This window comes from Zonotrichia albicollis, chromosome 9 (assembly GCF_047830755.1).
Source record: "Zonotrichia albicollis isolate bZonAlb1 chromosome 9, bZonAlb1.hap1, whole genome shotgun sequence".
Classification (NCBI taxonomy): Eukaryota; Metazoa; Chordata; class Aves; order Passeriformes; family Passerellidae; genus Zonotrichia; species Zonotrichia albicollis.
Genome location: NC_133827.1, coordinates 29,917,625 through 29,943,039, shown reverse-complemented (window position 1 = coordinate 29,943,039; position 25,415 = coordinate 29,917,625). Strand labels below are relative to the sequence as shown.

The 25,415-nt window shown below is 45.1% G+C and overlaps 1 protein-coding gene across 16 annotated transcripts in view; it reads left to right on the top strand.

Moving 5' to 3' along the window:
* The first annotated feature begins 20,072 nt into the window (after positions 1 to 20,072).
* Positions 20,073 to 25,415, top strand: part of DLG1 (discs large MAGUK scaffold protein 1) — a 140,734-nt gene continuing 135,391 nt past the window's right edge. For 12 of the 16 annotated variants that reach the window (XM_074547171.1, XM_074547169.1, XM_074547167.1 and 9 more), the window contains exons 1-2: positions 20,074 to 20,475; positions 20,738 to 20,869. In XM_074547171.1, the coding sequence (XP_074403272.1) occupies positions 20,457 to 20,475; positions 20,738 to 20,869 (151 nt within the window). In that variant the 5' untranslated portion in view covers positions 20,074 to 20,456. Of the gene's footprint in view, positions 20,476 to 20,737; positions 20,870 to 25,415 lie in introns of all 16 variants that reach the window. The other 4 variants (XM_074547157.1, XM_074547154.1, XM_074547155.1 and 1 more) reach the window with 1 other exon arrangement.

The following is a 25,415-nucleotide window of genomic DNA, read 5'->3' as shown; positions in this document are numbered from 1 at the left end:
AACATTATTGGTTCTATATTGAAAAGTAAGGCAAAGAGTTAACTTGGCCTGGGGCCATCCTGAGATTAGCATTTACCCCATTTTCTCTGTAGAAAGACCCTCCCTCCTCCTTCCTTTGATCTGCTTTTTCTCATGTAGCTGACTAAACTTGTCTGTTTGTGTATTACCTCCTGCGAGGTGTCATTTGGTCTGAGGATTGCCGGAGGTGATAGCCAGATGCTTTTGACCTGCCCTGTGTATTGGTGCCTTTGCTTTTATTCCCTATTCCATTCCATTGGAATTTCTGCATGCTCCAACCCCTCTTCTGAGGGGCTTAAGTGTGCCTTCGGCTGCTGTGCTGCTTCAGACCCTTTACCTCTATTGCATGAGTTACAAGTACCACAGCAGCTTAATAGCTTTTCTTCCACTTTTGGTCTTGAATTCCTCAGCTTAGCTCATCTCTCATTTCCTAGAGATGACCAATTTGCCTTTTGGAATTGGGAATTTCGGACCATATTTCTTAGAGGTTTGTTGTAAATTAGTTTGTGCTCAATTGATGATAATTTATTGTTATCCACAGCCTTTTCACAAGCTCTGCCAGGGAATGCCAGAGCACACAACACCACGCGCGTCTCTGAAGGGCTCCATGTATCCCATGGCACTGCAATCTCCTGTCTCTGTGTCTCTCCGCTCTCCCTTCACTCTGTAATCATCCTCCCTTTGTCTCTGCTTCAGAGGCAGATAAATCTCTGCTCTCCTGCTCACTGGCTGGTGACAGCTTAAGTCCTTGGCTCTTCTGCCTCCATCAGCCCTGCCCCATCAGAGAGGGCTCAGCAGTTCATGGTCCAGCAGCTGGGAGTGGAGCTTAAGGAGGAAAAGGCCCATTCATGCGGATCAGGTGATGGGGCACTCCTACAAAGCCTTGCCTGCAGAACAAAGCGGTTTTGGGGCTTGCCAAGTTGCCTCTAAGGATGTAAAAACCACCTCCTGTGCAATTCCTTCCCTTAACAGAGGGAATTCAAGCCTCCCCATACAGCCATGTGGTGTCTGTGATTATGTGGGCACAGTGCAACCTTAGTGGCTGCTGTGTCCTTGGAGGAGCTGGCAGAGAGGATCACAGATGGTTTTAGCCTCCTTTCTGTCAGCTTTAGCCAAAAATTAATAGCACGCCAGCTACCTCGAACCTGGACAGCCAAAGCCTTCCCTTGTTGCAGTTTGCAGACATTCACATTCTGGTTAATAACATAATTGAGATGTTTCCAGTGATTTAAAAGACTTCTGACTAAGCTCTTGGCATAAAGAGGAAAAAGTGAAAGCCAGAGTCAGGGGGAATCAAGAATTCAACAGAAGCCTTTGAACAGCTTTTGATTTACATATGAATAACATTGATCTGCAGAGGGAATTGTGTCCAGTCATCCCCAACAGAGGCGCCAGGCAGGAGCTGGTTCCATGCTGGGAGTCTCCCCCAGTTCCTACTGGGACTATTTTCTCCACCATGCTTTTGTGGCTGTGCACTTCTCCCTACTCACCCAGGATCTCACACAGATATGAACTCCCTGATCTCAGGGGCAGTGAACCACAGAGCCCAGAGTGACTGTGGTGTGTGGAGCAGGGAGAGATGAACAGTCTGGAGGTCTGAGAGGTGTCACATGCTGATGCAGGAGCAGAGTCAGCAGGCAAGGTGTTCGAGTGCCTGTGCTGGTGGTGGGACAGCCTGGCAGGGACATCTGCTCTGCTGCCAGGCCCTGGGCTGGGGGCTGACCCTGTGACTTGCGTCAGCTCCTTGCGTGGCTTCTTGTCAGTTCTGCTCCTGCAGGTGCTGGGGATGAAGGGTTCTGTGGGTTTTTATTTAGAGGTTTCTTGTCAGTTCTGCTCCTGCAGGTGCTGGGGATGAAGGGTTCTGTGGCTTTTTGCTTGGAGGAGGCACTGGAGCATAACGTGCAGCCCATAAACTGCTTAGAAGCCTCTAAGCTTTACTTACCGCTCCTGGGGTAACCAGCGTCATGTGCCAATCTGACTAATGCTTTTTAAAATGCAGTAGATTAAAGGTGAATGTGTTGTTTTGGATTTAGCATTGGAATGACAGCATTTCTCACTGCTGTTCACATACAGCTCGGCAGGGATGATGAGCACTTCCTCTTCCTGAGCTCTGCCAGTCATCCCTGAACATGACAACAGCAGTTCAGTGATTTCATCCCTGCCCTTTTCACACACATCCATAAACCACACCTGCATGCTGTCACTCAGCTTCATGTGAGAATATAGTAGTAATACTGAATTTTGATATCTAGATGTTCTGGCTTTTTATATTTCTGGGTTTTTTTCTGAATGTCAGCCTGCATAGGTTGATGATCAATCCCTACAGGGGTTCTGCAGCTGTACACTCTCACTCCCAGCTGCAGTAATGTTAGCAATGACTGTAACTGAGGATGAAACTGTACTTCAATTCCCACTGGAGCTGTGCAAGCCCTGTTTGTATCTGGGTGTCACTCCAGATCCCTCTGATTGTGTAGAAGGTAGCAATCCTTGCTTTCAGAATACATCAGGACCCTTCCTACTCACTTGGCTTCTTTCCTGTCTGGTTACTGTTCCCTGTGTTTTACTGCTTCAAAACTTGCCTTTTCCAATTGCTCCAAAATATTTTCAGTACAATAGCTTTTAACTGAACAAGACTTTGATTTGGGTTTTCTTGCTTTGGTTGCACGGAAAAGACGGGAAGTATTTTTACTTATGAGCACTCTACTCTCTGTGCCTGCAGTATTCTGCAGGACATCTCATTCCTGTCTTGCTGGAGCTGGTTCAGACCAACCTTACATTCACAGCAATTTATATTTAATCTGCTGTCCAGATCTGGTGCTTCTGAGCCACTTCAGTCCACGCGCCTCCTTCTCCTTCCTATTTTGGGCTCCTGGGTGCTTTGACGCTTCCTCTGTGTGGCTCAGCCTTCCAAGCTTCAGCTTTGTGAAATCCCCAAGACAGGCAGCTTATGTCACCATCATCCATCAGGGACAGCCACAAAGAAATCTGCAGATCAGGAGAGCTGCTCTTGCCCACATTCCTCTGGAAAGGGACAGTGTAAGTTTAGGGAGAGGGCAGGCATGCTGCAGAGCTTCATGTGTGATGTAATGACATCTGAATCATAGAAAATAATGTAAAACTCATTTGCTACAAACCCCACCTTTGAGTATATAAGTGTTACATAAAGCAATCATTTATTGTGGTGTTAGAATAAAGAACTGCCAGCCATCCTGTACAGGTGTGATGGTTCTTCTGTCAGCAGTAGGAAATGTCTCTGTTCACAGGATGAGGTGAAAGAGAACTGCTGAGCTTGCCTGAGCATATATCCAGGGTATCAAAACCCACAATGTGTCTCCTGCCCTGCTTTGGTGCAGCCTGGATTTATCCTATTCCCCTTTTTTGTCCTTCTGGCAGATCTATTGGAGACTCTAGGTCAGGAGTTGCAGCATTTTCTTTCTCTCACAGTATTTTGGAAGGGTGTCACCTAAAAGGCTGTTTTGCATAGAGGCTGGAAACTTTTGTCCAACTACAAGTGAACTGTCCCTGCCCTGGAGAAAACCTGGGGCACTGTGTCCAGGTCTCAGTCATGCACCCAATGCAGCCTGGCAAGTGGCTCTGCTGCTGGCCTGGCTCAGGTCACTTTTTCACTCAGGTCACCTCTTTCCTGCCAGCACACAGGGACAGGGCTGCTCCTGCAGAAAGATGAGAGACAGCCCAGAGGTTCAGCTGCACCATGGGCTCCTGGGCAGGGCACAGTGGAGCAGCTCCTCTGCCTGCACTGCCCAGACCAGCAGGGACCTGGCCCTTGTGAGAACAAGCTGCCACTGCACAAGATCTGATGGAGTGTAACACCTCCTGCTTCTAATCAAGTAGCTGTTATCTGTCTCTCCAACCCTCCTGGCCCTTACCAGGTGTGCATCCTATTTGTTTCTTAAACAGCTCCATCCCATGCTGTTCAATAATGTGAGAATTTTGTGCTTGAGGAGCTGGATGCGGCACTGCTCTCTTTAATGGCTGTTGTCCTGTGTTGCAAATTAACAGGATTGCACTGGGTTTGTAATCAGCAGCAATTAACTTGCCACAGAGGTTGCAAGAGAAATCTTTTGCCCACATCACAGGCTCCTCTGATCTTTTCCACAGCAGCCAAAGCCACAGTAGCAATGTCTTGCACAGACACACAGAGCATTTTTCTGTGCAGCAGCAGGGCTGGGGTGTCTGCAGGGCTCTGTCCCCAAGCCAAAGTCACCACTGGGAGTGCAGAAGAAGACAGCCCAGAGGTCCTGGTGTGGAGGCCCCTGTGGAGGCAGGGATCTAGCTGCCCAGCCAGCTGCTTGTGCACATAATTGCAGTATCAGTGAGATGGAATTAGATTACATTTATTTCATGATCAGTTATGTTCAAGCTCTTACACAGACATCTTTACTTTGTTAAATTCAAATTAATTAATTGCTTATTCTGGGAAAAGATTAACATCTAAAAGCTACACAAGACTTTCAGGGTAGTGCTTGACTTGCTTCTACAAGGCTTGATCTTGCCAAGTCAAGAATGAAACATTAAGTGCATTCACTACAAGTGAACTGGATGTAGCACCTGAGCCTGTACTAACTTCACACACTTCTTGTAATTGCCTGCTTTGTTTTTGCTGGTGTGCCTGAAGTGTCCTGGATATAAACTGGCCCAGATGGTGGCTGACAAGGACATCTGTGATGTGCCAGAGAAAGGCAGCCAGGAGGCAGTTCCTTTTGGGACAGGACAAGGGGTAATACATTCTATAGCATCTCTTTCCCATGCCAGAAGTGCTTCTGCCAATGAGTATTTCCCTCATCCCTACCTACCCACTGCTGGGAGACAGGTCATGTCCAAGCAGATCTGTGAGAAAATGTCTCCATTTTTACCTTAATTGTCCTGAAATTCCAAGGTCTTAAAGTGCCATAGTTAATTGTCCAGGTAGCTGGAAGAGAGACCCCTTAATCCCTGTTCTCTATATATACTAATTAGAGATGGAGCAGCAAAGCTCTGAAAGAGTCCTGCCAGTGCAGTACCAGCAGTGTATCTCAAAGTAGAGAATGCTGCTCCTGCAGAGGCCAACAGGATACAGTGCATAGGCATCCAAATCAGCCTCTGAACATGGGGCTCAGTACTCAGTGTCTGTACTTTCTGAACAGCTTCTGGGAGTAGATTTTCATGGCTGATCACAGTTTCTGTAGCCTGTTCTCCCTCTCTGCTGTCTTCCTGCCTGTTCCCATATCAGCATAGATATTCTGACAGCCCAGAGACTGGTGTTTTATTTCTGTCATTCCAGTTTTCCCCATGTATTATTAGATCAAGATGGTTGTCTCTGTCTTTTACTTCACTGAAGCTGCTATAATGTAAAAGCAGCACTCACTCCTCACTCCTCTACATGTGTTTATCAGGAAAATTCTCACCCCAGAACAGAGAATAACTTTATGGTCTCTGTGTTTCCTCCACTTTGGTGAGAAGAGATTTTCCACTTTGAAAGTCACAGAGATGGACACGCCCTGGGTCAAATGCCACTGGCTGATTTTCTCTTTAGCACTGATCTCAAAAGGCAATTTGCATCCCTCCACAGGCTTTCCCCAAGCTTTTCATGCTGCCAGGTAGAACAGGCCCCCTGTTTTGTGGGAGTTTTCTTTGGAAAGGGACTGCAGAGTTGTGGTGTGACCCCAGCTCTGCAGCAGATCAGGTTGGGTGAGCATCAGTAAGGATGTCCCACCTCCTGGCACTCAGTGCCATGAGATCCAAAGCAGGATCCAAGCCCCTTGTCCCCAGGTGCCTCTGGGTGACAAAATAAACATGAATTCATTCTGGTTTTCTCACCTCTCTCCTGCTCATGTCAGAGGTGAGACTGAAGCTCTATGAGCAAATGCACCTTGTCCACCACATTCCGTGTTGCATTGGTACTGACTGTTAACTAAAAATAGTCTCCTTTTGAGTGCCATAACAGTAAATGCTATTTAACCCCTCCTTTTCAATTTCTTTTTGGGCTCCAGAATGGGGGAAGAATTTGCTGAAGGAAGAATATAGGGAAAAATATCCACTCTTTTTCTTCAATTTTCTTTTGCCTTGCTGGAAATGAATGACAGGTGAAGCTGTCAATATGACACTCACACACACTCTGAAACAGACTCAGACACAGTTTTACACAATCACACACACTCACTCTTACACACACATTCACACTTTTGATTGCAGCAGGGTCTGCCCTGCTCATACTCCTTGTGTAAAGCCACAAAATCTCACCAAGTCTCTGTTTTACCTCCTTGTTCCTCTCCCCTGAAGGCAAACAACCTTGTGAATTCTTGTGGCTCTTGGGAGAGGTGGGAACTGACCTCCCTGGTGGTGCAGCTGCTTTTCATCCTCCCCTCACCCTCAGCAGAGCTTGGGTCTGTGCTGAGCAGTGCCAGGCAGTGACAACAGCAGCATGGCCCTTCTTGGGCTGGAGGAGTTCACCTGAATATTTAATTGCAGAATTTCACACCACATTCAGACACAGTTAAGCAGGTACAGCTCCTTTGGCTCTGTGGGGTGGGTGTCTTGCTCTGGTTTCAACCTCGGCTGTGCATTTTTAAACATTATTAGAGTTCAGATGAAATTGCTTCCAGCTGCTTGCACAAAGCCTAAATATTGCCAGGGTCCCATATAATGCTCCTTTCCTGCCAGATTGTGGCCTCCTATAGAGAGGTCTTCAAAGACCAGTTTCCACAAAATCAAATTATTTTGGAATATAATTACCTCTCACCCCCTTAAATTTCATGGTGTTCTAAAGGGTTTCCTGTAAGTGGATCCCACTCTTTAAAGGAGCCACGCCATTCTGCAGTGCTGGTGGGAGCCAGCCCTCCCCAGGCTCCCCTGCGTTAGCAATTCTTGCACAGACAGTGCCTAAGTAGCTTGTTATGTGATAAAACATCACTTTTTTTTTCTCCCCAGCACTGCTTGTGCTGATATTCAGCTCCTGCAGGAAACCATATGGCTCCCAGAGTCCTTCCCACATACCTGGAGTGCCCACGCACTCCATGAGTCACATTCACTGTTTGGATGCCCCTTGAGTCATCTGAAAATCTGTGAAATTTCCACCTCTCTTTCCCATGCAATCTCTTGAGAACTTTAGACAGTTATGTATGAGGATTTACATATGTATCTTTTTTTCTAGTCTGTTTTTAGTTTCATGGGTGGTAATACACTGACACTTCTTATTTTGAAGGAAATGGAATCTTGATGAGAGCAGAGCCCTGGCTGCAACTGTCTGGGGATGGGATTAAACTGAAAGAGTGAGACCCTTTTGGAAGAAGGGCTTTAGGAGCAGGAAGTCCAACACACTTGGGTTTCCACCCTTTTTTCTGCTCTGGCAGGGCCATACCTGATCGCTGCTTGACCTTGGGGTGTTTCTGTGTCCAAGGGCAGCTGCAGTGCTGCCTTCAGTGGGATGGGAGGGCTTTGGGGGCCCCTGACAAGACTTGGCAGGACAGAGGGAGCACACTTGGGTCACTCAGGGGGTTCTGGGGGCTGACCCAGGCCGGCAGGGTACAGGGTAGATCTCTGCCTTCCTGCTCCTTCAGCTCCCCAGCTGCAGGGACTCCAGCCTCAGACAAGTCTATCTGCCCTTTAACAATCTCTTGACAAGATGATTTTGCTGCCTCAGGACAGCACAGGTGATGTGTAAACTTTGCCTGTTGCTGTTGCTGACAAAAGTAAAGAAAAGGCAGTTCTTTCTCTTTCCTCTGTGATGGGCCAGCCCTGATGATGCATTATAGCCCAAATTAAAAACAGCAGCCCCAAGGTTTGCTGCAGCAGCATGGAATGATGTAACAGCCTGCCTGGAGCAGCTACTTCTGCAGCTGTAGCCCAAATGCAGGCAGTGTTGGGTGTTTAACAGAATAACCTCACAAGCAGTTGAAGGGGAAGGAATGTGTAGATTGGCTGTTCTGCCATGGAGTGTGTGAGCTGACTGTTTGCACTAAAAGCGTCTATGTCTCCTCATAAGCATTCTGCAACCAAATGGTGATTCTGTGGCCTTATAGAGCCAGAAAAAGTGCCAGAGGTACCTATGAGTGTTTTGTACAGCTGGAAGCAGCAGTGCGAGTTTGTAGAGAACTTCTTGTTGTAATTTAGCTGAGTAAAATTTCCAATAATGTTCATTAGAGCAAACAATCAGGACACTTCACCCTCTGTGAGAGAGGGTGCTGCTTTATTCACCCACCCCAAAATGCTGCTCAGCACAGTCAGGGGTGTTCCTGTTTCTGTACTGTTGAGAATCTTGTGCAACCTGGAAAGCTGCAAACCAAAGCACTGCTAATTTATACCCCTCCCACCCTTCATTCTCACTGGTACTGTTTAAAAAAATTCACTCTGTAGAATAACAAAAGAACCCCATGATATTTTCAAAATAGTAAACCTGAATAACTTGCTATATGGTGTTTAGTCAAGCAATATTGTTAAAATATGAGTTTTAATACTATTTCAGTGAGCTACAAGAGAAGTCTTTACTGGAAGCTGCTTCAGTGCAGAGGGTTCTGGGGTGGTGAGCCCCTGACACAGCACTGCTGTTCTGCCTGCAGATGGGAACTCACCGCTGCACAGGCAGCTGCTGGAAATCCTGACAGCAGTGTGCTAGCTGATAAGAGGAGGAATAAGAAGTTGAATAAGTAGAGACAAAATTTCCTATCTGGATGCATGCTTTTGCACAAACAACAGAAACAACCTGAGTGGTTGTTCTTAGGAAGGTTTGTCTGAAAGGGCTGCTAGAGGGATGAGTACAACAGATCTAAACCCATGCAATGTACCCCTTAGTGAGAAGAAGAAAGTTTAGACGTTGTTTCTGGCAGAATCTGTAGCTGCTTACAGCAAAAGGAATGCTCTGGTGGCTGCCTGTGTCCTAGGGAGCCCCTGGCAGTTCCCAAGGGTCTCTGATGCCTGTCAGCCCTGGGGCAGCTCTGCGTCAGCTGTGTCTGTGTCACCTCAGCACCTGCTCCCTGCCCAGCTGTTCCCAGCTGTGTCTGTGTCACCTCAGTACCTGAGCCCTGCCCAGCTGTTCCCAGCTGTGTCTGTGTCACCTCAGCACCTGCTCCCTGCCCAGCTGTTCCCAGCTCTGTGTCACCTCAGCACCTGCTCCCTGCCCAGCTGTTCCTGTGCCTCAGGGGCACTCCTGAAGCTGCCTCTTGTTCAGCCCAGAGCTTAGCTGATCTTGGCTATTTAGGGGAGCTTGGTCTCCAGCTGAGCCTCTCAGTAGCTCCTAGGGAATGGTGGTGCCTCCTTACAGTTTTCCAGGGTGAAGAGGCCACCAGGAGCAGGAGCTTGAGATAGAAATGATAAGGCTGGGCACTCTGGATCCCTGCTGGCTTGCGCTATTCCATCTACAGAGTAGCAGGGACTTATTTGCTCTTCCCAAATGCCACCTCATCTTTCCTTCTGGCTGAGTGGTGTTCCTCAGACAGTCTGTGGATCTCTGTAGGATGGACTGCTTTTATAAATTTTTGTATGATAAAAGTGCACTAAGAAGCCAAACCTATTGTTTAATGAGCTTGGAGATGACTCCCCAGGTCTGCACAGATATTGAAAAGATTTTAGGGGTCTATAAGATGAAAACCATAGTCCTGGTTTCAATATATACCACTGCTGAAACTGTCATGGACCAAGGCTGATGATTTCACTCTGTGGTGATTATGGAGTGATTTCCCCGGAGTGATTCTCTTCAGCAGAGATGCTTTTGTGAGGCATTGGACTCTGGCAGCCTGGGTCTGAAGTCTGCTTTCCCCTGCAGCCACCAGCAATGAAATGGAGCTGGTCCATGTGTGGGATGGTAAAATCTGCAGGGGAGTGTTATGTTTTCCACATTTTCAAAAGTATTTTCCACCCATCCAAAGAGTTTACTGAAATAACCTGCTGCAAAATTTAAAAAAGCAGCAAGTGTTTGTATTGTGTGGAAAAGTTAAACTTACTGGGAGCTAGACTACATAATTTGCTCACCATAGTGCTTGGGGAGTGACATTTGTGCAGCACAGGGAGGGCTGAGGGCTGGATCCCCTCCTGTCCCTCCCTGGGGTGGCTGTGGCCCTGCATGGGGCAGTGAGGAGCAGGGGAGCTCCTGAATTCCTCCTGACTAAATACAGAAACTCCAAGGAGTTCACCTAAGGAATCAGGTGAGAGCTGAGGTTGCTTTATACTCATGCAACATTGCTTTGATGCCTCCAGCTCTCTGGGCCTGTACATAAAACAAACACAATGGGTATCTAGCAGCTAATTCCAGCCACTGATACAAAACCTAGCGCACCTCAGTTGCTAATTCCTTGAAGGTATGGGCTGCTTCTGATGTAAATATGAGCATGTGGCTTTCTCTGCAGAGACTAGCCACAGAATTTTCATTTTTAGTTACATTTAGCTGAAGCAGACAAAAATAAAATCTGCAGAGGGAAAGATGCATCAGAAATTCACTGGAACTACACTGAAGTTGTACCCTGCATAAATAGCCTTAGCAAACAATAATTAACACAGCCAGCATGTTTCATAGTATTGTTAAAGAGAGTAGAAACAGAGATAATCCCTTCTGAATTGCAATGTAATGCCAAACATAATGATAAGGTTTTCTTTCTTTGGACTGCTAGTTTTGTTTTCCATGATGGAATATCTTCAGAGAGATTAAATGAACTGTTTGCAATGAAACTGAATGCTTCCTCCAGCATGTAATAATCATAACCAAATGAGATTTTAATTAATAATTGAATAAATCCTTAGTGAGTTTTTGAAATAGAAGGCATGCTCTACATCTGCATGATGCCAGGAGATCTGTGAGGATACTGAGCTGTTTCTGATTGGGAAGCTGAGAAGCTGCCTTGAATCCAGACCAGTGATGGTGGACTGAGTTCCTCTCTGAAGCCTACCCTTAGTGCACAGGCCTGGAATTTCCCAGCTGTCCTAAAGCAGAAATGTAAATTCAGCAGCTTTGGTGAGCAGAATACTGTTCTTTGTCAGTAGCTGATTTCTGTTCCATCCTTGATAAGACTGAATATAAAGCAGTAAAAAACCAAGCCCAAACCTATCAGAAGGTTTATCCTGTCCCATTCACCTTGGAGGAGTTTATCTAGTGTTTTGTATGTTAGAGATGTCCTCAGCAATCAGAATAATCCTCGGGACCCCTGACTTTCAACAAGTTGTCTTGAAGCTGCTACAACACTCTCCAAACCACCTACCAGAGGATCCCACAAATGTCAAGAATAAAGGCCCAAGAGAAACTCTTTATGAAAAAGAATGTGTTGGAATGAAGCAAACCCAAAATCTAAATCTTTGTACACCCCCTTCCTTCATTATAGAACAATTTCAACGTAAATGCAGCCCAAATCTGGCTGTGAAATTGACTTTTCTATTTAAATACATGGTCCAGTCTGTGAGTACCTGAGGTGAAAGGCACCAAGCCCCAGGAGATGGAAATGAAAGGACACCAAGTGCTCAGAGAGGAACAATTTACTGTGTTCACCCTATAGTGGTGAAATATAATGTGACTGCATCAAGTCCCACCTTGAAACCAGCTCAGTGACTTGTCTTCACTTTTCTAGTTGGAAGCAGCCCCAAACCTCACTGCTCTTGTCCCAGGAAGTTTTTCTGGGAGTTTTTCTGGGAGACCTTTGTTCTTTTTTGCCCAATAGCCTTACTGACCTGAAGGTACCCTGTGGAAACCCCGGATTTCCTGCTCTGCCACCTTCCAGCCCAAATTCACCTTGGCTGAACACAGATGGCCATGGTTATGTACTACAGCTCTATCTATTGTAAATCTCACTGCTGAGGGCCCTGTCAATTATCTTCCCCTTTCATGGCCTTAGGAAGGACACACAGTTGTCCTTTGTTGACTGTTTTTGTTTCTTGCCTCTCTCTCCTGCCTGGTATGACTTTGATCTCTACACTATTCCAGCTTCACAGTGTTTCTTTTTGCTGTAGTTTTTCATGTTATCCCATGCTTCTTCTATAAGCCTGTCTCTGTGAAGTATAAAATATTTACTGGTGAAAGAAAAAGGAAAATATTTTACCTCTTAGTCCACATAGTCTCTGCATCCATTTAAAGAAACTTTTCTGATTTCAGCATTAAGCAAATACATAAATAGAAACCATTCCAGGACAGAGGCCTGCACACCACCAAGTTAATGTTTTATTTGGCCACATTTCCAGATTATCAGGAAAATGAGACATGAATTGCAAGCATACACCTGTCTTCCAGCTTTTCTTGTCCTTATGAGTCAGTTTTGGTATCAGACAGACTCATTACCCAAAGCTCTCTGCTGTTGCAGGGGGGCAGTTCTGAGCAGGAGTGGGGTACAGCCTCTGGTGGTATCACTTCTTACCTTCAAAAAATCATAGTTATGTTAATTGGAAGATTTTTTCCCCCAGTAATGAAAATCTGAAATTAGGAAGGTTTTGATGGATTGATTCCAGAAATGCTGTATTTTGAGGACAAAAAGCAAATAAAAGGAATAGAAGCACTGGAATATCAATAGTAAACAGCCTTAGAGTGCATGTTGTCTCTGAGTGTGCATGTTTCATTATTGCAGCCAGGTTCCCTGTAGCTTTCTGGAGCATCTAGCTGCAGCCTTAGACCCATCTGGAGAAGTCAGCTGTCCATGCAGCTTTGCCAGCAGCAGCAGCAGAACACTCAGGGTAGTTCTGATTCTGGGAATCTAGTGTAAGCTCTTTGGGAACTTACAACCAGCAAATGTAAAAATTTTCATTGACCTCAATTTGCAACAGTGTTTGATCAAGAAATTGGGGCAAGATAAGTGATATAGAAGCAACAAAGCTTAAATGAGTTATCTATTGCAAAGAATTTACTGAAAGGACAAACATGAATCTGCTTGTAAGCCAGTAACAAGATTTTGAATTCTGATGACTTCTTTTGGAGTTGGTAAGAGTTGGCACAGAGGCCTTTTGTGAAAAAAGGGCAGGATTACAAAGACATTCTTTACCTAAACACATATCAAAATATGTCAGAAAAGCTGTGTGGACACTGCAGGATCTCAGCACTACTGAATGCTCACTCCTGGAGTGAAGGGCAGGATCCATTAACTGTGGGCAACCCCTGCAGCCCCTAGGTCCTCTTTATCATCAGATCCATGCAAGCTGGACAGTTTCCCAGGTTTTTCCACTGTTCCAGCTCTGCAGTTGTTCAGTGGGACGCTGGGGGATTCACCCCTCAGCTTCAGTCACTGGCAGCCTCTCCCTTTAATTATTCATAAAATTCTAAACAAAGCTAATTTTTTCTCTTGAATTTTCCAGCTGCATTCCATTTTAACACCACTCTTTTCCTTCACATATCTGTGGTACATACTTGCTTTTATCCTCCCAAAGCTTCTACACAAACAAGGAGAAAAAATCCCATTAAAGGGAAGGTGTGCCTGATAATTCAATTACCTGCTCACCACCAGTGAGCCAGGAGGGCCAATTTATGCTGACTCCAGTAACTTCTGCTCTCAAGTGATCTCTGCAGAAAACTTCCACAACCTCAAGGAGCAGGGAGTGTGGCAGGGCAGGAGATGGGAGCTTGGGCCCTGTGCACCCATAGCCCAGCTTGTAGCCAGTGACAGGGACAGTGACACAGATGGAGGCAAGATCTGTGAAGGGCAAGCCAGCAGCCTGCTGCTAATCATCCTCAGATATGGATTTCTCCAGTTATTGGGTGAGCTCAAATGTAGGTGTTAGGAAGAAGGAATTTTAAACAAGTTTAGCTGTCTGTCATTCCAGGAGAGAGAGGGGTTACTATAAACTCCATGTGTTTCTGCAGTGCTCAGAAATACTCAGTGTTTGGTGTGAAGTAGAACGTCTTAATACACTGCAACAAAACAGTTTATTTGGAGAGTGACTTTTAGCTTTTGAAACAAGGCACTTTCTGACAAGTATGATTTTGATTCCTATAAAAATCACTGCCAAACTCCCCTTCTATTTTCCCCACCCACCTAATCTAGGTGGTACATGTGTCTGTAATCCCAAAACACAAAGACTTTTTGTCTTTTCAGGTGCACAAATGATGGGCAATGTGGTGGGAGCAAAGCACGTATTTCTCACCCTTGTGCAAGAGGCACAAGGCTGGGCACAGTCCCTTTCTTCCTGCCACAAACATCCCATTGTTTGGGGTGGGAAAACAAAAGTGTCTTGATGTGATATGCTGTGATGTTATTTTGCTGGGCCGCTGGATCCCGTGGTTCAGGCACACAGTTTGTACACCAGGGGTGGTGAAAATCAGCAGGGTAAACCAAGCCATGGATAGCAGCCCTGTTTCAAGGCATGCTGGCGACAGTGCCACAGAAATTAAAAAAAGAGCAGGTTATTTACTCTATTTCCATAGAAAGGGCTTCTGCCCTTTCTGGGAGAAGGTGCCACTTTACATAGCCTGTGTCTGAATCCCACGGTGAGGTTTAATCGCCCTTTCTTGTGCTTTGTCTGGAGTGCCTCGCTATTTTGGGGGCATCTCTTACACTTTCATAGGATGTAAGGATTTTAATTTATTTTTAGTAGCTGTTGTTTTAATTAGGTAATGCGATCATACAAAAATCCACAAATTTACTTTCTTAACACTCTCCTTAGCACTTGGTAAGGTAAACCCCACAGCAACTGCTGCCTTCCTCCCAGGAAAACACTTCTCAAGGGCTCTAACATGCTCTTTGAAGGTTTATTTCTTGCATCAGGTTTTCACACAGACAAAGTCACTTCATACAACACACCAACCTCTCTGCTTAATTTGACTGGGAAAGTTAAAATAGGCAGGTTATATAATGATGTTTATCTTTACATCAGGAAGTCAACTAAGAAGCTGTTAAGCTGATATTATATAACACAGTCCTGATTATAGAAAGTGTGGAGGAAAATGGTCTAGGTTTATGCATGTTATATTGACAGTAATTGTTAACAATTGTAATTATTATTGTTTTGTATGCTTTTGTTTTTGATGTTTTGCAGCCTTCCAGAAGGCGTTGGAGCATTAGCAGCCAGGCTCTGAATTTTAATTGTTTATAAGAATTGTAATTACACTCTTCTATACATTAGGTACCTATATTTAAATAAAACATTCTAAATAAGGAAATAGAACTCTCATATGTATTATGATGCTCTGGTTCCTGAGGTTGCTGGAGTAGTAAAAGTCATTCTTATTGTAGGATTGTGAGCTGTCCCAAACACAACAGATAAATTTTATTATGAGAGCAAAAGAAAGAAGAGCTTGCTGTATACACGTGGCATACAATCCCTAATTGACCAAGAGCTCAAACAACATCAGCACCCACAAACTGCACAATGATAGGGGGAAAAATAGTCTGTTAGACAAAAAGAAGTCCAGTTTTCTCTTACTCTCCCTGTAAACAGGAACACGTTCATCTACTAGCCATGCCCAGCTGGGCTCTCTAATGCTGAGAATAAAGATATCCTTGTGTTCTGATGGAGATCAAATTAACCTAAGACAAGTTTCAGTTATGAGGACAAACTGGATACACAGTTCACAAATGAAAATTATGAAGATTGTATTACTGGGGAAACGGACTTCTCTGTATTAAAAATAAAAATTAAAATTAAATAAACAGAGATGTGTAAGAGGATCCCATAAGAATTCCATTGAGTAGGCTTAATTAAATTTGCTGAACAGTTTTTTTTTTTAAATAAAATTTTGATTTTAAAAACTGAAGATCAGATCCTTCCCCATGTAACAGGCAGTAACTTATTTTACCTTATTTTACCCATGAGAGTGAAGCTGATAGACAGAAGTGAGCCGGTATTTCAGCTGTTAGCAGTACCTATGACAGGCATGTGGCTCATTGGGTTGTGGAACAGAGTAGCTTCAGTCTTTAGTGGCCTCATGAAAATTTTCCATATATAATAGCTTTTGCAGGGAAAAAAGGACACTTCACCATTCCATGTTTTCATTCAAGCAGAATGCTCCTACAAGAAGTTGTTTGCATCTCTTATCACCCACAAAATTACAGATGATAAGGAAAAGGTGCTCTTCTGAAAAGACAGCTATGGAAGGTGAGGCTGTGGCACACGACCCAAATTTATCAGACATCAGAGAATCCAGAGGAGTGGAGGCATAATGAGCAAGCTGACTTCACTCAGGCTTCATTCCTGTTAAACAGGGGAAATGAGGCTTCATTAGTTTCACTGCTTCCCCAGTTAGCTGTGAAGCATTGCACTGAGTTTGCAGGGAAGGGAAAGCTTTTCTGCAGCTGCCAGAGATCCTTTCATGAGCATCAACTCCCAGTTCTGAATGAATAAGGGAAATCATCTACTTTGTGTGGTGACTGCTAGTAGTATATGGTGACTTTGGACACTGACAATTAAGAGAGCACCAATTTTAATGTTCTTGTGTTCTCTTTCATTAGTAAGCCCAACATAAAAAAAAAAGTCTTGAGTTTTACTCATTATTCTTCAACAGTTAGCATTTCTTTTTACTAAAATTAATACTATAATTATAGTATTCTAGAAATATTCCACCTTATACACCAGTGTCCATCTTTAATTATGAACAGATGTACCTGCATTTATTTAGTAATCTGTTCCACCTTGTGTTGTAATGGAATTTGTCTCAGCTTGCAACTACTGTACTTTTTTGGCCATACTAATATCTGTAAATTCTTGCCATGTGATGATGTCTGCAGTCCTTTTTTCCTTGGTGTTCTTGTGTTGATTGACATTGTGTGTGAATCCAGGGAATGTTTTTTGAAGTCTCCTGTTCTGAGTTCATTATCCCTCTGCAGTTACTGTGTGGGCCATCATCTGCCCCACATCCACTGCCATTGCCAGTTTGAGAAATCCACGTTGTCAGCTGGTTCCAGTGGGATTTAGGCGTTCACCAGGTACTGGCATGAAGTAAAACCCCTCCATGTCCTGCTGCCCTGCCTGTGGCCAAAGTGTGACTGCCCCAAAACAAGAACCCTGACAGCATTCTTGCTCCCTGTGGTGTGGTGCCAGCTGGCCAGGTGATGTTTCTAAAGCAGAAAGAGCCATTTTCAGAGTGGCAGCTGGAGTGCTTTGCGGAGTAGGAGCTGCTGTAGGATCAGGTACAAATCTGTGGCAGGGCTCACTACTGTGATCACTTGCCAGAGCAGGCAGCTGCCAACAAGTTCTGGCATAGTTTCCCAAAGTGGGAAAACATCTTTCCTGTTTCACTACAGTTTATGAAACTGGGGTTCTGAGGCTCTGACACAAAGCTGCTTTTCCCCCATGTGCAAATGGCATGGGCTAGGATCAGGTGGCTGTTACAGAAGGTTTTCCAGGGGAAAAGCTTGTGCTGTGCTGGCCTCCCTGCTGCCAAGAGCTGCCTGCTCCTGTATCACACAGCCCCCTGAGCAGTACGTGTGCTGCAAGGAGCTGCCTGTCCCTGCCAGAGACCAGCCCAGCAGAACACCCCAGACATGCTCCTGGCAGCAGCTGCAAAGGGGATTTTACAGGGAAATCTGAGGGCAGTGAGAAAGGGCCACTGGTCACATCCTCACATGCATCTGAGGACTGAAATGGGCTGCTGCCTTGTGGAATTGTGCTGGAGTTCCTCTGCCAAGGGTCATTTTGGAGCACAGCCAGGGCGTGTTAAGCACAGTGTAAAGCTGACTTCTACACTGACCACATCAGTCGCAATTTAAGTACAAGCTTTTCTGTATGCTGCCTGTAGTGGTTTGATTTAAATGATATTGTTCAAGTTGTGGCACAAATGATGCTCTGCTTCACACTCAGTTTTCCCTTCCTCCAAGGGAGCTACACAATTTCCTGAAAGCTGGAGCCTGAAAAAGATGATGTGTAACACAGGACAGTTTTGCAACACTGGCTCTAGCTGCAATGTTGCTAGTAAAAAAGTCATTTGCCATTCATGGGATATTTTCTATTTGTGCTGGAATTTCAAGCCCACTTTTCATACTGAAGTTTAATTCTGTGCTTTCTGGTTCAACTGCTTTCAATCAGCAAATACACTCCTAGAACAGAAACAGAAGTGCCAGGAACCAACATCGTTCTCTGAGGTACAATAAAGCTCACCTAATTGCTTCCTGACTTGCTGATCCATCACCCTGAGCCCCTCTTTGATGTTTTCTTTTTTTTTTTTTTCCTAGAGCATTAGTAACAAGTGAGAAATGCTGTCTCAGGGTGTTATATATGGGATTATTTCTCTATCCCCAACACAGTGACCGTATGTAATGGGATTATCTCTTATTTAAAATAAAAAAAGACTTGGAAACATCAAATACTGTGTATGAAAAAGTAGTTTCTTTATGGTGGTTCCTTTAATAGTAAAAAAAACCAAAACAACATTTTATTTTTTGTTTTGTAATAATACATTTTTGTCAGTCAGCAAAACCAACCAAAATGCTGCAGATGTTTCTTTTCTGCTAGCTAAATTTAGATTGTTCTCCTCTCCCTCTGTATATATATTCCTCTGACATCAAGAGGGCTATTGCCCCTTTACAGCACATTTATTGCTGTTGTAAACACTGAAAACTGATGAGGCCAGATGATGGAGGCTTCTGCCAATGTCCCTTCTTAGCCTGCTTTCATTTCAAAATATCTGAACTGGTACCAGCTGGTGCCAAAATTCTGAGATATGAAAATACAACAAGAAAGGAGAAAAATGGGCAATATGTGTGAGCACTAAATGTGTGTTCTGCTTGCTTCAATGAGATGTGTGAGCACTTTCACAGTACACAGCTCTGGGAGCAGGAGAAACTCCTGGCACAAATCAAAGAACAAAACACAGGACTATTGGGAAGGGAAAAGAGAGAGGCCTTTTCTAGATCTGGGTTAGATCTGTCATGGTGTAAGTTTTCTTTAGATTAGGTCTTTGCCAAAGAGAAACCTGGTTCTGATTTTTAGACTTCAAATTTGTGAAAGTTGCCAGAGACTCATTTTAGATTCTGTGGATAAGTTCTTGAACTTTTCCAGTTGTGCTTAAATCTAAAAAGTGTAAATAGAAATGTGAGCTTGGATCAAAAAAAAAAAAAAAAAAAAAAAAAAAAGAAAAGAAAAAAAATCATATCAGCAGTATTTGCCTTGAACTTTCAAGTCTCTTTCTGCCTCTCATACGTGTATACATACAGGGATTGAAGTGTATCAGATCACAGGCTCTGTCCATGTGATTGAGAGATAAGTTAACATTCTTAGAGTTACCTCTACATCCACCAGCTTTAACATACATTTCCTTTTGATGGGTATATAGAATATGCTGCAAAGACCGTTTAGCTCACACATTTCTATGCTCTGTTAGCTCTTTGCCACCTTACAAAGAAACAAGCTGTTTTGCCTTTGGAGGTAACTCCTTGCCATTTTCATGTCAGTTTTGAGAAAGTAACTATCATGATTCTGACCAGTGCCCGATGTCAGCCTATACAGCCCATTTCTGAAACTTTCCAGGAAGCAAGGCTTTTCATGCTTTCACCCATGACCTTATGCTCTCTGTTAACTGAGGCAAAGCTATTTCTTTATCTTTCTTCGAGTCCTTCCTCCTCATCCTAGTCTTCACCAGGATAACTGAGGGGAAAAACCCCAGCAACAGGTGGGTGCCAGTGCTCCGTGTTATTGTGGAGGAGCCGGCAGGGTCTGCGCGGTATCTCTGTCCTCCCGTGTGTCCCTTGCCCTGACCGAACGCGGCTCCGGGCTCCCGGGCACGGCTCTGCCCGCGCTTCTGCAGGGCAGGACCGCTCCGTGCCCGGCACTCCCACGGCACCGTCACTCCTTTGGTGCGAGTTTGCCCAGAAACTCCCGCGGTGGAACCGGGACAAGCGGTACCGCAGGTACCGGCACACCTGGAGCCGCCCCGCCCTCCCTCAGCCCACGCCGGGCACTGCCAGCTGCGTGCCGGGGACGGTGGCGATCGGCTGCGGGGAGGCTCGGTGCGGGTTCCGCCGTGCCGGTTCCTATCACGTTCCCGGTACCGGTGTCCGGCGCTGGGCCCGGCGGCGCGGGCGCGGCGGGCGGGGCGGGGCGGGGCGGCCCCTTTAAGGCGGGGAGCGCTCACCTGCCTCCTCCCCCCCCCCGCCAAGGTACCGGCCCCGCGCCGGGCCCTGATTGGGCGCCCGCCGGGCCCGGTCACGTGGGGGGGGCGCGCTCCCCCAGCCTCCAGGCCGCCATTTTGGCTGGAAAGTTTGGAATTTCCGAGCAGTGCGGGCGGGAGGCGGCGGGAGCGCCCCAGCCCCGTCCGGCCCGGCCCCGGCCCGCCGCGCCGCCTGCACCGCGCTGTCCCGCCCGCCCGCCCGCTCCGAACCGGCGCCGCCCGGCCCGGCTTGCCCCGCGTCGCGCCGAGGCGCCGCGGCGGCGCCGGCGGGAGCCCCGCGCGGAGCCGCTCGCTCGCCGGGCGGCGGGGTCGGTCCGGCGGGGCGGCCGCCGCCCCCCCGCGCCCGGCCGGCAGGGGGCGCCGCCCCCCGCGCTGCCCCGGGTCGCGCTCCCGGCCCGCGCGGCGGAGCCCCGGGGCAGCCCCGGGCGGGGGCGCGGGCGCGATGCCCGTCAGGAAGCAAGGTGAGCGCCGCACGGCCGCGAACGGAGCCCGGGAGCCGCCGGCTGACAGCCGCCTGCCTGCCGCGGCGGGACGGGCGGGGGGGCGCCGGCGGGAGCCGCGGGGCTGTGGGCGCACTCAGGGCTCCGTCCCGCCCGCGCTCTCCCGGCTGCGAACAAAGGAGCCGCCGCCGCGTCGGGGCGGTCCCGGCCCCGGGGGCTTGTTGCATCCCGGTGCTGTGCCCGGTGCGCCCCGGTCAGCCGTGTGTCTGCTCTCCGCTTGCAGATACCCAGCGAGCCCTGCGCCTCCTGGAGGAATACCGCTCCAAGCTGAGCCAGGCGGAGGATCGGCAGCTGCGGAACTCCATCGAGCGTGTCATCAGTATCTTCCAAAGTAACCTTTTCCAGGCTTTGATAGGTAAAGCTCGGCTTCTTTCAGTTCGTGCGCAAGCCGGTCGGTTCTTGCCGATGCTGTCACTTGTGGTGTTAAGAGCAAAAGGTGTTTCGCCCGTGAGTTAGAAGCCATGTGCTTCTTGTTGTGTTTTTGTTTTGCATAGTAACACACGTGTTGTTACAGATCAACAGTTCACTTGTTACACGTACTTTCTTTATTTGAGGCTTTTAACTGGTCCAAACTGCTTAAAACTGTGGAGTAGTTTTTAATTGTGAGATGTCCTAGATTTCTTTAGATTGTTTCTCCATGCATCTTTGTTCACCTGATAAATTTCTAAGGAGGGTGGGGTTTTTTCTGTCTGTATGTAACAGGTTAGTGAATTACTTGAAATATGTTTAGTATAAGAAATCAGGCAATTCCTGTTGAAGAGTCTCTAAAAACATCACAAAGTGTATAACTGAAGTGCAGATTCAACCTAAAGTAAATGAGAAGAAGCCTCTAATGCTTCAGGGAGTACTACAGTCATCTCTTCTCCTTTGTTGCATATTAAAGTACTGTGAAAGCACTATTAAATCTCAGTTTACTGTCCTTATAGTGCTTGACTTGATATGTTCCCATAAGTTCTTAGAAGCACTCACATGTAATTTTGAATTTCCTGCTGGTCTCTTTGGAAAAAAACCCTGAGCATAAATAGAACTTGCAGAATCCTGTCTTTATTTGGAAACTTCTGCAGAGCAACAGTGAGAAGTGGTTTCTTCTTGATTGATTGTCCCTATCTTTATGACAGCTACTGTTAGTTTACCCTCAAGAATAAAATTTCTTCTGCATCCTTGTCTTTTAATAGTAACCAGTGTCTGAATTGGGCTAATGGCAAACATTGTAGCTATATTTGTTACTGCACTTACTACATGGTTACTGTGCCAGGGTGCACATCTTCCTTCTCAGGACTGCAGCTTCTTTGAACCTCTGTTGTGGTGGAAGCAAAACATAAACATGCATTGCTACTGAATGCTTTCTTCTGGAGTATTTATTTCATCTTGTGTAGATTTTCAGAAGACAGTAGTTGTGCTGGTTTCTTTTCTTAACATGTAACTTCATGAAGGGTAGTTGTGAAAATAGGTCACTTAAAAGACTTTTCCTTATGGGAACTGTGCATTTCCCTTCACTACACAGCTGATGCTCATCAACTCCATGATGAGAAGCTAAACATAATCCTTATGGGGCATGTGTGAACGGATTCACTCTTTGGCACATCAGAATGTTGAAATTTTGTGTCAAATATTTAATGTGCAGCAGGAGCAGCAGAGCTTTTTATTTTCACCCAGAAAACTTCAGTGTTGACTGCCATTTTTCTTGTTCTGGCTGTGTGTATGTGTGAGTTTTTTTATTTTAAAACTCTACAAGGTCCATGCAGTACTCTGTTTGTCCCCTTCATTGTAAAAATACCCATCTGTTTGCCTTTGATATTCAAACTGCAAGGTGTAGTTTCTCCTCATATCCACATATGAATCTTCATTGTTGATAACTCTACAGCTAGTAGTAGTAGCAGTGGACTTGAAGGAGCAGGCAGCTCCTGAGTGCTGGCTTTGTTCTGCAGGAGCAGAAAGGAGGAGTGTGTTGTTGCCTGGCTGGGCTGTGTGACCTGTTTTCTGGGCTTGGGAGAAGCTGCACATTGCAGCCACAGGACCCTTGTTCTTGTTGAGTTCAGTTCATCTGTGCATGCACAGCAGGTGCTTCTTGGGCATGTTGCATTAACTTTGCATTTCCTGGGTCCCTGTGTGATGGTTTATTGGTTCCATACATATGTTCCCAAACCATCTGGCAGAAGGTTGGTACTTGCCAAGCCATTTATGCTGTCAACTTGGGTGTTTCTCCTTTAACCTGCTACTTTCTGTGCAAATGTCAGGGGAGTTCTTGTTCCTGGCAGCTGCTCCTGGCCGCTGTTTTCCTGGAAGCCCCTTCTTCTGTGGTGTGATTGCTGCACGGTGGGGGTAAGGATGGGGACACTCCCTGCAAAGATGTCATCTGGAGCATGGCTGCAGTTACTGGGAAGGCCTTGAGCTGGCTCCTGCTTGTCTTGTGTCCATGAAGATCTGGGGGAAGGCTGGATGAAGTGTTCAGTTGTGCTGGGGGTTAGACTTACCTGGAATTCTCTCTTGGTCATTGCTTTATGGCTGAATTTAAAGTGTGCATTTTATAGAAGTTGTGATGTGCTCCCAAATGAAATAGCCAATGCTGTTCTGGCAGCAAGTTTCAGGCTCAACTATACCAAGTTATTGCTCTTATAGATGCTTCTTCCAGAAGGTGTGCTACTTTTAGTTTCTGGTTTGGGTCCTTTTTTTTTTTTTTAATTTAAGTTGAACAACACTAAAAAAATCCTCACCAAACTTCATCCATTTATTTTCTGCTTTTTCTGCCAAGTTACTGCACTATATCCAAGACTTGTTTGCCCATAGTAGGTAGGTTTGTGAAGGTTGTAGTCAGGATCTGCTGTCAACTTCATGTATCTTTTTTAGTATAATTTTTGACTTGGCAATCAAATGCTGTTCTTTCAAGCAGTAAATAGCATTATGCACAGAAATACATCTTCGAGTTTATAATGGAGGAAATTAAATATTCCTGAAAACTACAGATTTTAATAGTGTTTCATATTTTTAGATATTAAAAGGTTTTAGAAACTAAATAAGATTTAGAAATTGAAAGGGTACTTTTTTATGATGTCTATTTGGATACTAAAGAATAAGTAATATTAATTTTTCATTTGAAACTTTGTTATCCTCTCCTTTTAGTCCTCTCAATAAAGTTTTAGTTTAGCAATCTACAAGCTTGACCTTGTTCTTGAATTATGGCTTTAAATGGTTTGAATTAGATCAGTAACCAAGCAGTGTGAACAGCCAGTAACATTGCAAGTGTTACATTTTAAATGATGTACCTGCAAGAACTTTGAATCTGTAACAAAAGTTGTAACCACATGTGACCTCCTAAAACAGTCCCTGAAAAAGCCCATTTTCATATTTTCTATCTTCCATAATGTGGCATTTTCCATTGCTTCAACCAGCTATGTGTAATAATGTGTAGAACCTTAATTAAATGAATACCAAGGGCCTGCAATTGACATCACCTTGAGAATTGTGTCAGTTTCGAGTCAATTTCCTTTAGTACAGGCTCAAAAATGTGTGGTATCTTTTCTAGTTGTTGATTTCTTGTTTTCAGTTAAAACAGCTTGTTCCCAATATTCTCATCATTGGTGAGCCAAATTATGAAGACACCAAAGGAAAATATCCATTTATAGAACCATGGGGTAGACTTATTTCACTTTGGTAAGGTATTTGATATTTATCTTCAAATAGGGAGATAATTATTCTGCAGGTGAGTTCTCTCAGCTTAGGAACTCTTTTACCTTTTCAGAAGCTACAGGTTCTTGAAAAGGTACAGATATATTTATCTTTTTGAAAATACAGGAAGAAAAACCCTTGCATCCAAAAGTAACACTTCTGACAGAAAAGCATATGAGGCAGACTTCTGTTTATACACATAATATTTTTGCTTAATTAAGATCTGCTTTTAATGGGTGTCATACTGAGGTTTACCATATTAAAATAGACTTCTAAAATTAAAAATATTACAGCTATAGCTAGAGACATAAGGTTGTTTGCTACTTCAGAAGCATTCATTTTCTTGACAAGAACTAACTCCATGTGCACTGGTGCCAGAAAAAGGGAATTCTAGAGAATCTCTACATATGCTGGTAATGCAGTTGGTTGTGCTACCCTTCTTGCCTAAAGTAGGGTGGTTATCTATCTGTCTGTCTGTCTGTCTATCTATCTATCTATCTATCTATCTAATTTTGTAGCTGTGCATATACAGGCTTTTTGGTATAAGATGGTAAATCTGACCAGGGAAGGTTCAATGTGTTGAATTTTATTGTGTAAGCAGTGTCATTTGTTTCACTTAGAGTGCTTTTGCATGAAGACCTGCCTTGAAAATTGTGCTTATGTGCTGGCTCTTCCTAGCACTAAACACCCAGTGTAGGAAATTTTAAATTTAAAACAATAAAACCCTTCCTAAAGGAGTAATCCTTCCTAAACCAAAGAGCTTCTCCCAGTAAACATGAGGGTGCTTTTAACCATAGTTTGTATGAGCCTTATTAATTGAACAAAACATATTACAAATGCTGTTAATATATTTTTACACCTCAGAAAAGTAAGTCCTGTCTCTGAAAATTTTGAGAAAAGTTCATGATTCCATGAAAACTCTTTGTTCAGGTTTCTCAGCAGTGTGATTCAGAATGAAAATTTTAGGAATATAAAACTCAGTCTGCAGATTTCTCATCTCTGTCCTCATTGGCTTTCTGAACCAAATTAGGAAAACAAGCCTAGATTTTAGGCTGAAGTAGACTGGATTGGGTCAGCACTCCTCAAAGTTGCTCCACTTTGGAGTGGACTGACCAAATTCCTGCTGCCTGGAGTGGGGTCTCAGCTCAGCTGTGTGTGGCAGCTCTGGAGCCCTTCTTGCTCCTTCTCACTCCTCTCTAAGCTACCTTGGGACTATTTCCTATACTTGCTGGCTA